Here is a 14,192-nt window from a genome sequence, read left to right on the forward strand (position 1 = left end):
AGGAAATTAGGATATCATTTTAAAAATATTGAACGTCTGAAACCACTAAATACAATGAAAAAATATTCAGCTTTTTGGCCTAACAATACATGGTTCAAGATGTATTGCCTTAAACCCCCATTGCATCATGGTGATTTATAGAACAGTATACAAAAGCAAACAAAGAAAATTTGCTACTGCATCATATAGCCATTCAAAAATCTTGGTTCAGGCCTTCTTATCCACTATTTTTTCCAATTTCTTACATGACAGCCTACTTCTTTTTTTTTTTCTCCACTCTGTACGTATATGGCCAGTTCAAATGTACATAATGATTGATGTGTTTATTCTGTAACCATCAAAAGTTTTATCTGCACAAGACATGCTAACAGGGGGCCGGGCATATTTGACCAGAGCTTAGAAAACCAGCTTCTGAATTACTGGTAAATTGAGGGATAATGATCAACAAAGTGATCAAACTACCAGTAATCCCAATCTACAGTGACCACCACCCAAAGATTTTAAAAAATACAAAAATGTTTAATTACCTTTAAAAACTGTGTAACAGACTTTGTTTTGTCTCTCTTGGTTTCTTCGCTCATAAACCAGTAAGTGAGTCCAAGATAGTAATAATAGTTTGCATCCTCCAGGTTTCTCTCAATGGCACTCTGAAAACTGAAACACAATACAAAAATGATACATGTGTTGCATAGTTTCATGAAAAAAGCTGCTTCCCAACCATAATCTTCCTACCAGCATGAGACATTCTGTACTGGCAAGACCAGACTGGATAAATAATGAATGCTAATAATAGGATTTTTTAAAACAGCTTACCTGTAAAATCCTTTTCTTTCGAAGGACATCACGGGACACAGAGCCACAGTAATTACTGATGGGTTATATAGGTATCACTGGTGATTGGACACTGGCACACCCTATCAGGAAGTTCAACCCCCTATATAATCCCTCCCCCTTGCAGGGATACCTCAGTTTTGTAGCCAAGCAATATAGTGTATTAGAAGCGGGGCGGGACCTCTGTGTCCCGTGATGTCCTTCGAAAGAAAAGGATTTTACAGGTAAGCTGTTTTAAAAAATCCTATTTTCTTTCTCGAACATCACGGGACACAGAGCCACAGTAATTACTGATGGGATGTCCCAGAGCAATGCTATCTGAGGGGGGGGAACCACGACCAAGTAGGGTGCAATCAGACCTGAGGACCCTGTACCGCTGCCTGCAGCACACTACGCCCAAAGGCGATATCCTCATGCCTTCTCACATCCACCTGATAGAATCTGGTGAATGTATGAACTGAAGACCAGGTTGCGGCCTTGCAGATTTGAGCCATAGAGGCCCGGTGATGCACTGCCCAAGAAGCACCAATAGCCCTTGTGGAATGTGCCCTGATCTGAAACGGAGGAATCTTCTGTTTCAAACCGTAAGCTTGAATGATCAACTGTCGAATCCATTTAGAAATGGTAGCTTTTGACGCTGCCTGTCCTCTATTGGGACCCTCTGGCAGCACAAACAAAACATCCGTCTTGCGGATCTGAGTAGTTGCCCCTAGATAGGCCTTAACTGCTCTTACTACATCCAACGAATGTAGAGATCTCTCTTCCGGAGAACAGGGATCTGGAAAAAAGGAAGGTAGAACAATGTCTTGGTTTAAATGAAAATCAGAAACCACCTTCGGTAAAAAACTAGGATGAGGGCGTAGTACCACTCTATCCTTGTGTATAATCAAATAAGGCTCCTTACAGGAAAGAGCTGCTAATTCTGATACTCTTCTAGCAGAAGAGATGGCCACCAGAAAAATTAATTTGCTTGTCAACAAGACCAAAGGAATCTGACTTATTGGTTCAAAAGGCTGTTTCTGTAACACAGCCAGGACCAAATTCGAGTCCCAGGGGTTTAGGGGCGCTTTAACCGGAGGATTAAGACGCATCACCCCCTGCATAAAGTTTCGGACCAAAGAATGCGAAGTGGCCGCTGAAATAATACTGATAAAGCAGAAACCTGGCCCTTGATGGTACTCAAGGCCAGCTTCATCTCTAATCCCATCTGTAGAAAATCAAGGATTCTACCTATGACATATTTCCTGGGATGCCAACCTCTGGATTCACACCAGGTTATATAAGCCTTCCAGACTCTATGATAAATCATCCTGGAAGCTGGCTTCCTTGCATTAATCAAGGTAGATATGACAGGACCTGAGAGCCCACGACTCTTCAGAACGTGGGTCTCAATAGCCAAACCGTCAAATTTAGCGTTTGTAAGGCAGGATGGAACACTGGACCCTGAGATAACAGGTCTGGGCGTACCGGTAGGGTCCACGGGGAACCCACCGTCATCCTTACTATTTCTGCATACCAAATCCTTCTGGGCCAAGCGGGGGCCACCAGAAGTACCGACTTCCTTTCCTGCCTGATCCTGCGAAGGAGTCGTGGTAGTAGCAGAATAGGCGGGAATGCGTAAATCAGTGAGAACCGATGCCACGGAATCACCAACGCATCCGTCCCGCATGCAAGAGGATCTTTTGTCCTTGCCACAAATCTGTCTATCTTTTTGTTCAATCGGGATGCAAAGAGAACTACATCTGGAACCCCCCATCTTTGGCATATGGCCCAAAAGACGTCGGGCTGCAGAGACCATTCTCCTGGAAGTAACTGCTGGCGACTTAGATAGTCCGCCTGCCAATTTTCTATTCCCGGGATGAAAACTGCCGATATGCATGGCACATGCATCTCTGCCCAGACTAAGATCTGGTTCACCTCTTTTTGAGCAGCTCGGCTCCGGGTGCCTCCCTGATGATTGACATAAGCCACTGCTGTGGCATTGTCGGACTGGATCCTGACCGGACAACCCTGTAGCCTGATAGTCCAGGCTTTTAGAGCTAGATGTATCGCCCGGATCTCCAGAATGTTGATGGGTAAGGTCCTCTCTGTCTTGGACCATACCCCTTGGACCGCAGCCTGTTCCAGAACTGCTCCCCAACCTGACAGACTGGCATCTGTTGTTACCACCGTCCAGGTAACCGGTAGAAAGGATTTCCCCTTCTGCAGGTTTTCGGGTATGAGCCACCAATTGAGGCTCTGATGCACCGCATGCGACAGGTGCATCGGAAAGTCTAATGCCTGAACCTTCTTGTTCCAGGTTGACAGAATACTGTGTTGCAGCATTCTTGAGTGAAACTGAGCATAGGGAACTGCTTCGAATGAAGACACCATCTTCCCTAGTAGCCTCATACAAAGGCGGACTGAGGGACCCTTCTTGGTCCTTACTGTCAGAATCAGCTCTCTCAAAGCAGTGATCTTTGCCTGGGGTAGAAATATTTTCTCCTGGCTTGTATCTAAAATCAGACCTAAATACTCCAGTCTTCTTACTGGTTTTAGGAAAGACACTGGCGTAAAAACTGAGGTATCCCTGCAAGGGGGAGGGATTATATAGGGGGTTGAACTTCCTGATAGGGTGTGCCAGTGTCCAATCACCAGTGATACCTATATAACCCATCAGTAATTACTGTGGCTCTGTGTCCCGTGATGTTCGAGAAAGAAAAAAATATTTCCAAGAACACCAGAAGTGGTACATGGAATTCATTGTGTATATGACTTTTTATAAAAAGGCAATGCAGCCAAGGTTCTAAAAGGCTCTTACATTATGTTTGGCTGAGATAAGGCTAAGCATGCTTATTAATTTCCATCAGCATTTATTTCAACAGAAAACGGCAGAAATGAGTAATGCCCCGTACACACGGTCGGACATTCCGACAACAAAATCCTACGATTTTTTCCGACGGATGTTGGCTCAAACTTGACTTGCATACACACGGTCGCACAAAGTTGTCGGAAAATCCGATCGTTCTGAACGCGGTGACGTAAAACGCGTACGTCGGGACTATAAACGGGGCAGTAGCCAATAGCTTTCATCTCTTTATTTATTCTGAGCATGCGTGGCACTTTGTGCGTCGGAATTTGTGTACACACGATTGGAAATTCTGACAACGGATTTGGTTGTTGGAAAATTTTATAGCAAGCTCTCAAACTTTGTGTATCGGAAAATCCAATGGAAAATGTGTGATGGAGCCCACACACGGTCGGAATTTCCGACAACAAGGTCCTATCACACTCTTTCCATCGGAAAACCCGACCGTGTGTACGAGGCATAAGACATAATCTCATATACTTTGCTCCTAAAGGGACAAAACAAAAAACTAGAAAATTAAAGTGGTTGTAAACCTCAGACATGAAAAATGAACAAAGCATATCCTACTATAGTGTGTACTAACCTGCAACCAAACCACTGAATCTGGTTCCTCTCTGATCTCTCCAATCTACATGACTCACTCCTAATAGATTAAAGTATAACTACAAGGCAAAACTGTAATGGAGAGGGATTAGAATGTCTGTCAGGTTTTTATTGCTGTCTGTGTCCCCATTGGGGAGATTCACTCTAATTGTCCTGTTTACCACCGAAATCCCAAATTTTGGGCTGTCCCCAGAACAGGAATAATGGGGCTATCTTCCAGGGAAGACACTAGTTCTGGCAACGATTTCCTCGCTATAGAGGGATTTTCTCACATTTCCTGTTTTGGTTATGGGACAGGAAGAAAAGGGAAATCCCCCCAATGGAAACAGATGGTAAAAATAAACCTAAAAATAAATACAGTTATAACCCTTCCTTATTCTATTCATAATTAAAAAAGTTTTGCTTTTAGTTCGACTTTAAGCCAACAAGCCCCCTCCAGCACACAGCAGATGACTCATACCCTCAAGCTCTAGGTTTCTCTGAGCTTGAAGAGGGGTGTGTGTGTGTCCCTTCCCTCCAATCAGCTCTCAAATTACACTCCGCTCTGTGTGATGTCAGATCCCCACCCCCTGCTTTCTGCTACTGAGAAAAATCTTTTCATCTGTGTGTTGTAAAAGGGTCTACAGGGAAAATGGCTGCAGATAAATAGGTACAACTGATGGAGGAGAATTTGTTTCATAAATGTGTATTATCTGAGGCTAGTAACAAGCAAATGACCCCTGCCCACACCTATAACTGGCCTTCACAGCAAGGAGCACATAGAAGGGCAAACACATGAAAGACAAAAACAGAACATTCCATAGCTCAACTCACCAACCAGTCTGCTATGTAATGTTCTGTTTTTGTCTTCCATGCGATAGCCCTTCCATGTGCTCCTTGCTGTGAAGGCCAGTTATAGGTGGGGACAGGGGCCATTTGTTTGTTACTGGTGTAAATATGGTCCGGGGCCACACTGGGCACCATCACTGCCACTGCACTATTGCTGGGTGTCCAGTGTGCTCCTGTTCCATCTGAGCCCTGTCTTGCCACAAAGAGTTAATCCAGCTCTGAGCAATCCTCTTTTATTGTTCAGCGAGATAAAACTTGACAAACAGAGAAAAACTTTGTCAAATCCTCCCCCTTGCTGTGAGTGACAGGTGATTTACATATCTCGTGCACTAGCCTAAGACATGCATTATTTTTTAATTCCCACCCCCACTCCTTTCTTCAGCAGCTCTGCAAGGATTGACTGTTCCACACCTCACCATGATTTGGCATGCTGAAGTCATGTGGTTACTTTCCTGTCTTTTCACTGGATGTTAGAGATCATAGCAGAAGTTCAGTGTAAGAAATACACAGGAGAAAATGCATATTGACAAGCGGAGTGTAGAGGTGGGCGGGGAGTCTACTGACATCACAACTCCACCCACCGAGCTCCAGACAACAGACCCACCCACAGAATCTGCAGATTTTCGGGTCTAATAACAGACAGAGGGGAGACATTTGACCGGAAAAGATACATGCAGAAGGCATGTATATCCTTATAGATAACCCCTATGGCAGTAGTTTAGAAAGGATGATATTGGGTTTACATCCACTTTAAGGGATGTCTTCAGGCTGGTCACATGACTCGCGGCCGCTGTATACCTCGGATACATGGATACTTCGGGAGGGACCGAGATCTCCCTCTGACGTCAGCTGGGGAGGTCACATGGCTGCTCAGCCCCTCCTGCAGTAGCCCTGGAAACCGGCCGAGAGTCATGTGACCAGCCTGAAGATCACTCTTAACAGGCATTTACAAGCCTCGTTTTTATAAAAGAATAATACAGTGTGATATGCCAGGCTCTAATAGAAGGGCTGGCAGTGACCATTGTAACTTTTTAATTTTGCTAATAGCAGCGGTGGGGGTGGGGGGGGGTTGAGGGAGGACAGACACAGACACAACCGACAGGCAGGGAGGAGGGGATGAGGGGCAGAGATGAGAGCTGAGGGCAGGCCTGCAGATGATGTAGGGACGTACTCTGACCACGGTGGTCAGGGCTCAGCAGCCCTGATTATCCTGTTCAAAGCAGAGAGAAGATACAGAAAGTGGCAAGTTCAGGCAGGTTTTTTTTTTACAGTTTAGAGGGGGGCAGATTACATTTTTAATCTGCTTTAAGGGGCCAGGACATCGATTTTTTTTTTTGGGCTTAACAAACACTTTAAGTGTGTTCCTAGGGAGTGATTTCTGTGTGGGGCATGGACTGACTGGAGGAAGAGATAGATCTGTGTTCCTGATTAGATCTCTGTGTCTCCTCTGTCCTCCTTCCCCCTCCCCTCTCTGTGTGTCAGCACGCACGCCCCCCCCCCCTCCCACCCCCGCTGCTCTCATATTTCATTAAAAAACATCCCATCTGTGCTCTAATATACCAGTAAATGTCCCTGTGCTAGGTAAAAAATATGCTTATTTGTATGTATAACAGCACGGCTCCTTGGCGATCAGCTGACTCGGCTTTCACTCTCTCCTCTCTGACTGATGTCAGCAGGAGAACTCGGCCCCGCCCACTGGAGCTGTAAGTCGAAAAGAGAGGAGACCTGAAGAGGCAGCTGAGCTGCGCTGTTATACATACAGAGAACCTTTTTTTTTACCTAAGACAGGCACAGGGACATTTAGGCTTAATATACACGGGACAGTTTTACAACCTCTCCTGAACGATTTAACTTGACAGATAGTAACCCACATTTAGAACGTCTGTTTTGCCGCATTTAAATGTCGCGATTAGCGGCATTTTGCCACTTTTGCGTTTAGAAGCGTTTAAAAAAAAATATATATATATATTTTTTTTCAAAATAGCCAAAAATAAAAAATGCCTGTAAACGAAACGCGGCTAAACGTGAGTTACCATGTTTAGAAGCGTTTGGAACTTTAAATGCCTCTAACCTCAGCATCTGAACTCATTTTTTTGCTTTAAAAAAAAAAGGCCTCTAAACTCAACTGCCTAGAAACAACCCTGTGTACATGTACTGATAAGATAACAGAGGAGAGTTCAGGAGCAGTTGAAAAAAATGCTCAACTGCTCCTAAACGTTTGTTTACCGGCAGCAGTGTACATGAGGCCTTACTGGTTTATTACAGTGCATATGTGAAGTTTTTATATAGTGGGTTAACAACAACTTTAGGTGATTAAAGTGTATTTTTTTCCCCCCAAAATTGCATTTGATAAACAGCTGTGCAAATTCTGTGTGACATAAAAAATTGCAACAACCACCATTTTATTCTCTGCTATAAATATATACATAATTTTCTAGCAAAAAAAAATCCATAGAGGCCTGGTGATGCACTGCCCAAGAAGCACCAATAGCCCTTGTGGAATGTGCCCTGATCTGAAACGGAGGAATCTTCTGTTTCAAACCGTAAGCCTGAATAATCAACTGACGAATCCATTTAGAAATGGTAGCTTTTGACGCTGCCTGTCCTCTATTGGGACCTTCTGGCAGCACAAACAAAACATCCGTTTTGCGAATCTCAGCAGTTGCCTCGAGATAGGCCCTGACTGCTCTTACTACATCCAACGAATGTAGAGATCTCTCTTCCGGAGAACAGGGATCTGGAAAAAAGGAAGGCAGAACAATGTCTCGGTTTAAATGAAAATCAGAAACCACCTTCGGTAAAAAACTAGGATGAGGGAGCAGTACCACTCTATCCTTGTGTATAATCAAATAATGCTCCTTACAGGAAAGGGCTGCTAATTCTGAAACTCTTCTAACAGAAGAGATGGCCACCAGAAAAATTAACTTCCTTGTCAACAAGACCAAGGGAATCTGACTTAATGGTTCAAAAGACTGTTTAGTTCAAGTCCCAGGGGCTTAGGGGCGCTTTAACCGGAGGATTAAGACGCATCACCCCCTGCATAAAGTTTCGGACCAAAGAATGCGAAGCAAGTGGCCGCTGAAATAATACTGATAAAGCTGAGACCTGGCCCTTGATGGTACTCAAGGCCAGCTTCATCTCTAATCCTAACTGTAGAAAATCAAGAATTCTACCTATGACATATTTTCTGGGAAGCCAACCCCTGGATTCACACCAGGAAACATAAGCTTTCCAGACTCTATGATAAATCATTCTGGAAGCTGGCTTCCTTGCATTGATCAAGGTAGATATGACAGGACCTGAAAGCCCACGACTCCTCAGAACGTGGGTCTCAATAGCCAAACCGTCAAATTTAGCGTTTGTAAGGCAGGATGGAATACTGGACTTTGAGATAACAGTTCTGGGCGTACCGGTAGGGTCCACGGGGAACCCACCGTCATCCTTACTATTTCTGCATACCAAGTCCTTCTGGGCCAAGGGGGGGCCACCAGAAGTACTGACTTCTTTTCCTGCCTGATCCTGCGAAGGAGTCGTAGCAGTAGCAGAATAGGCGGGAATGCATAAATCAGTGAGAACCGATGCCACGGAATCACCAACGCATCCATCCCGCATGCAAGAGGATCCCTCGTCCTTGCCACAAATCTGTCTATCTTTTTGTTGAATCGGGATGCAAAGAGATCTACATCTGGGACCCACCATCTTTGGCATATATTCCAAAAGACGTCGGGATGTAGAGACCATTCCCCTGGAAGTAGCTGCTGGCGACTTAGATAGTCCGCCTACCAGTTCTCTATCCCTGGAATGAAAACTGCCGATATGCATGGCACAAACATCTCTGCCCAGACTAAGATCTGGTTCACCTCCTTTTGAGCAGCTCGGCTCCGGGTGCCTCCCTGATGATTGACATAAGCCACTGCTGTGGCATTGTCGGACTGGACCCTGACTGGACAACCCTGTAGCCTGATAGTCCAGGCTTTTAGGGCCAGGTATACCGCCCGGATGTCCAGAATGTTGATGGGTAAGGTCCTCTTGGTCTTGGACCATAGCCCCTGAATCGCAGACTGTTCCAGAACTGCTCCCCAACCTGACAGACTGGCATCTGTTGTTACCACCGTCCAGGTAACCGGTAGAAAGGATTTCGCCCTCTGCAGGTTTTCGGGTATGAGTCACCAATTGAGGCTCTGACGCACCGCATACGACAGGTGCATCGGAAAGTCTAATGCCTGAACCTTCTTGTTCCAGGTCGACAGAATACTGTGTTGCAGCATTCTTGAATGGAACTGAGCATAGGGAACTGCTTCGAATGAAGACACCATCTTCCCTAGTAGTCTCATACAAGGTGGACAGAAGGACCCTTCTTGGTCCTGACTACCAGAATCATCTCTCTTAGAGCAGTGATCTTTGCCTGCGGTAGAAATATTTTCTCCTGGCTTGTATCTATGATCAGACCTAAATACTCCAGTCTTCTTACTGGTTTTAGGAAAGATTTTTCTAGGTTGAGGATCCAACCCAGGTGCTCCAGATACCTGACTGTGGTCCTCAAATTTCCGTTCAAGGAAGCTACCGACCGGTCTATTAGTAGCAGGTCGTCTAGGTATGCTATGACAGCTATACCCTGGGTCCTTAACCTGGCCAGAGGAGGGGCCAAGACCTTTGTGAACACCCGAGGTGCAGTGGCTATCCCAAAAGGCAGAGTCACAAACTGGAAATGGCGCCCTCCTATCTCGAAGCGCAGAAACTTCTGATGAGCAGGAAAAATGGGCACATGCAGATATGCATCTCTGATGTCTATCGATGCCAGAAATTCTCCTCCCTGCAGGGTGGAGACTACTGTCCAAATTGATTCCATGCGGAAGGACTGAATCCTTAGGAATCGGTTCAGATCCCTTAAATCCAGAATGGGTCTGACATCCCCATTTGGCTTTTGGACCGTAAACAGGTTGGAATAGAAACCCAATCCCTGGTCCTTTGCGGGAACCATCATAATGACCTCCTGCGACAAAAGTCACTCTAACGCTAGAAGGAGCGACTGCTTCTTCTCTGGCTCTCTGGGGACACTTGATCTGAGGAACCGAGGAGAGGGAAATTCCTGAAACTCCAGCTTGTACCCTAAGGTTACAGTGGAGATTACCCATCTGTCCTCGAAGTCCTCCTGCCAGAGTTCTGAGAACTGTCGCAGTCTTCCCCCCCACTCGAGCGAGCGGGGGCGCCCCTTCATGAAGAGGTCTTAGTGCTTTGCCTAATAGGCTTCTTCCCCCAGGACTTCTTTTGTTCCTGGGGTTGACTCTTGCTTCTGAACCCAGACGGAGGAGGCCGTCGAGACTGCCTGGAGGCTGAAGCCCCCAGCGCTGGGGAAAGAGTCCGTTTGAAAGAGGGACGCTTACGCTTCTTCTTGACAGGTAAGAGAGTACTTTTCCCACCAGAGATTTTCTTGATATAGTCATCCAAGTCATCTCCAAACAACCTTGCACCACGAAATGGAAACCCAGCCAGCAGCTTCTTACATGGTGCTTCGGCTGACCAATTTTTCAACCATAGGATTCTACATATATGCACCAACCCCAGTGAAAGACGAGAGGTTTGCACGATAGAATCTCTGATGGCGTCCACAACATAACATAAGGCCGCAGGAAAGTTAGCCAACCCCTGGGCCTGCTGTTCAGGTAAAACCTTGATGACCTGTTTAACATGATCTCTTAGGTATTGACAGACTCTAATCGCTGCTACTGCAGGTTGAGCCACTGAACCTGCTAAGGAGAAAACATCCTTCAATAGGGATTTTATCTTTTTTTCTACCGGATCCCTGAGCATCTGAGCATTGTCTACAGGACAAGTCAGACTATTATTTACGGAGGAAATGGCGGCATCAATGGCCGGTATTCCCCACATCTTAAACTTTTCTTCCATCGGATAAAGTGTTGAAAACTTTCTCGGCAGAAAAAAACATTTGTCTGGGTGATCCCACTCAGAATAAATGAGCTTTTCAAGTAAATTATGAACAGGAAAAGCATGTGCTGTATGAGGAGGCTTCAGTGACCCCAAAGAAGAAGAGGGTTCTTTAACTGATTCAGATACGGGCAACTTAAATGTGGAGTGGACCAATCCAGTAAGGATCTGCACTAAGACTTTCTCCTCTTGGGAAGTCGCAGAGGGTCCCTCTCCACCTAATTCCTCCGAAGAGGAATCATCCGTCCCATCCCGATCCTCTGAAAGAGATTCTTCTCCTTTATCCCAGAGTTCCTCTTCCTGAGGGTCTTGGGAAACCGAGGAAGGCCTAGTGCGTTTTCTTCCACTGAGTGAACATGTAATCACGGCCATTATTCTTTCCTCTAAGCCATTAATGGCTGAGGAAAAAACCTCCTGTGTAATGTATACAGGGGCTGAAGTGCCGGAGGCAGGTGTAGCCCCTGACCCCAATGGCTCTCCCTGGCTAGCCGTCACTGGCCCCTCAGGGGGGGAGGATGCTGCTGACAGGGGGCCCTCAGAACCTGACCGAGATCCCCTAGTGTCTCTGGTTCTTGGGGTGTTTGAACCTCTTCTACCCATAGTGCAAAGCAAGGTGGAGGTATTACAAATGAACACTGACTGCTGAGCGATGTAGTCCGGCTAAAAGCCTTGCTACCCAATGCTCAGTCTGGTGTTACCTTAGTAAATGCTGCCTAGGAGAATGCCTCTGTCCCACCTTACATGCGACCGTCAGCTCTGTGTCCCTCCAAAGGCTGTGTGCACCTGTACAGAGTGCTTTAATAGCCTGCAGCTGGCCTGAGTGGGAGTCTAAGCACCTGTGCTGACGCCCCACCCGAATTTCGAAAAAACAAGCGCTTCCCGTGCTGGCCGACCCTCCGGAAATAACATGGAGGAAGGCTGGGGGAGGGGGAGGCAGGAGAGAAGCCGGTAGTGATGGGCCTGCCTGAAAAACGGCAATGGCAGCGGTGCCCGAGCGGTATAACCGCTGTCTAGACCCCTGTGGCCTCCCCCTAGCCTGGGGGGGAACATTCAAACAGGAGAAATCCCCCCATCCATCCTACCTTGAGCCGGCCAGAGACGCTGTGTAGCGATGAACACTGAGACCGACATCAGCATGACAAGGTTTGTGCTCTTGGCAGCCCCCGGTGGTCACAATAGGCATAGCATGCATTTACCTTAAAGGAGAAAACCTACTAGAATTAAAAAATTCTGTGGTATCTCCTCTTACCTTATCCAGCTGCAGGGTTCAGTTAATACAGACCCAATCTTCACCTCTCACGGTGGGCTCCGTTTGAGAAAACCGTCAGAGACTGGGGCCCCCTACGAATAGGGAGATCCTGCAGTTCTGGGCCTGTAAAGCACCTGGCTAGAAATTAGGCTAGAAAACCATTTTCTAATCTGCGGGGTCCAGCTCTCTAAAAAGAGAAGCGTTACAGGTAAAACCTCGTTTCTTCGGACACGAGGCCCGGGTACCATCCAAATCGGCCACGAAAGGACACTCTGAATGGATCCGGCCTGCCTGGCTTGCCCCAGTATAGGATATAAGATATTCCCCTTTTGGAGCTCAGCGCAGGACATCTTTTACACGTCCATCACCTAAGACACTGGCATAAAAACTGAGGTATCCCTGCAAGGGGAGGGATTATATAGGGGGTTGAACTTTCTGATAGGGTGTGCCAGTGTCCAATCACCAGTGATAACCTATATAACCCATCAGTAATTACTGTGGCTCTGTGTCCCGTGATGTTCGAGAAAGAAATTTAGATTTTTACATTTATGTAAGTGTTTTAATTTATGTAAATTTAATTGTTCATTAAGTCCAGGGGAAGAGGATTAAAGAATTTGAGCATTTGTTACCCCAACACTTCATATTCCTGATATGTGCCTGTACTATGTACTTGTATGAGAAAGTATCCTGTTCTCTTTGTATTGCTTCCCTTATGTGAAATCCCTGGTATTCCTGCTAGTCCCCTTGCTTTCCTATTAAAAACTGACCACACTAAGCAGTAAAGCATAACGTTCTGCTATGCTGGGAACTCAGTATATTCTTCACCAATGATCAGACTTGTCCTGACCCCCCCCTGCACAGCCATTCACGGGCAAACTCCGTGTGCTGCTGCTTCTCCTCCCCCCAGGTCTTATGCAGCTGAGAAGAGAGGGAGTGTGATCATTTATTTAAAAAAAAAAAAAGGTATTTAAAATGTTTTTTTTAAATATCTATACAAAAATGTTTTGCCTTTCATTTCTGGTTTAAACTGAATTGGCTGTTTTACAAGGTGATCGTTTCCAATCACTTTAAAGGAGAAAATACTTAAAGTAGGACAGTGCAGAAGGCAACCATAATGTACAAAGTAAAGTAATCCATAGGGGAACAAATAAGGTTTTAATTCAGTCCTGGCATATACACTAAAAAGATTTATAGTTAGTTGCTTTAATATTTTCTGGTAGTATTAAGGCACATACCAACTTTTGTTCACATCTTCCTCACAAGAATGCCACTGATCCCACTCTGACCACGCCTCAACCTGGAGGCCCTGGGTGGCCATAGCATCTGGATTCACCCTGGTGTTCGGTAGCTTCTCCACTACAAAGAGGCAGGTTCCTTCTTTGAACATTTCCGGAATAGTCTATTTCCATCCCTCTCTTTTGGTAGACTACTTACTAGGTGGGTAAGCAGGGCTCTACCCGCCCCTGGTAGATCCAACACTTTGCCCATATTAGGGGCATCCACTAAGTAAACGTAGGGATATCCAGCTGGCACTGGACTCACCTACTGAACATACCAAAGCATCCAATCTCCTCTTTCTCTCAGGCCATATTCCATTCTCCCACCTTTTAGCTCCACCCCCCCTTCACACCCCCCTTTTTTTTTTTTCTCTTTTTCCCCTTGGCTCCCTCTCTTTCTTTTCTGCACTCTCTCTTTCACTCTCCCTTTCCACATCTATCTCCCTCTCTTCCTTCCTGTGCGAGCCCTCTCCGTCTACAAAAGTCTGACAGAACCTAAACGATTTTACCTCACTCAATAATGACTTCTGCAGTGCAATCCTCAGCTCCTCTATCTCTCAAGGTGCTTTCGCTAAATGTCAAAGGTTTCAATATACCGGAAAAGCGTAGC

The 14,192-nt window shown here is 45.8% G+C and overlaps 1 protein-coding gene across 2 annotated transcripts in view; it reads right to left on the reverse strand.

Annotated features, from left to right (window-relative positions):
• SKIC3 (SKI3 subunit of superkiller complex) overlaps positions 1-14,192 on the reverse strand; it is a 214,149-nt gene that overhangs the window by 124,927 nt on the left and 75,030 nt on the right. For both annotated transcript variants that reach the window (XM_073624527.1, XM_073624528.1), the window contains exon 14: positions 528-654. In XM_073624527.1, coding sequence (XP_073480628.1) covers positions 528-654 — 127 coding nt within the window. The remainder of the gene's footprint in view (positions 1-527; positions 655-14,192) is intronic.

The sequence above is a fragment of the Aquarana catesbeiana genome, linkage group LG01, assembly GCF_042186555.1.
Source record: "Aquarana catesbeiana isolate 2022-GZ linkage group LG01, ASM4218655v1, whole genome shotgun sequence".
Lineage (NCBI taxonomy): Eukaryota > Metazoa > Chordata > Amphibia > Anura > Ranidae > Aquarana > Aquarana catesbeiana.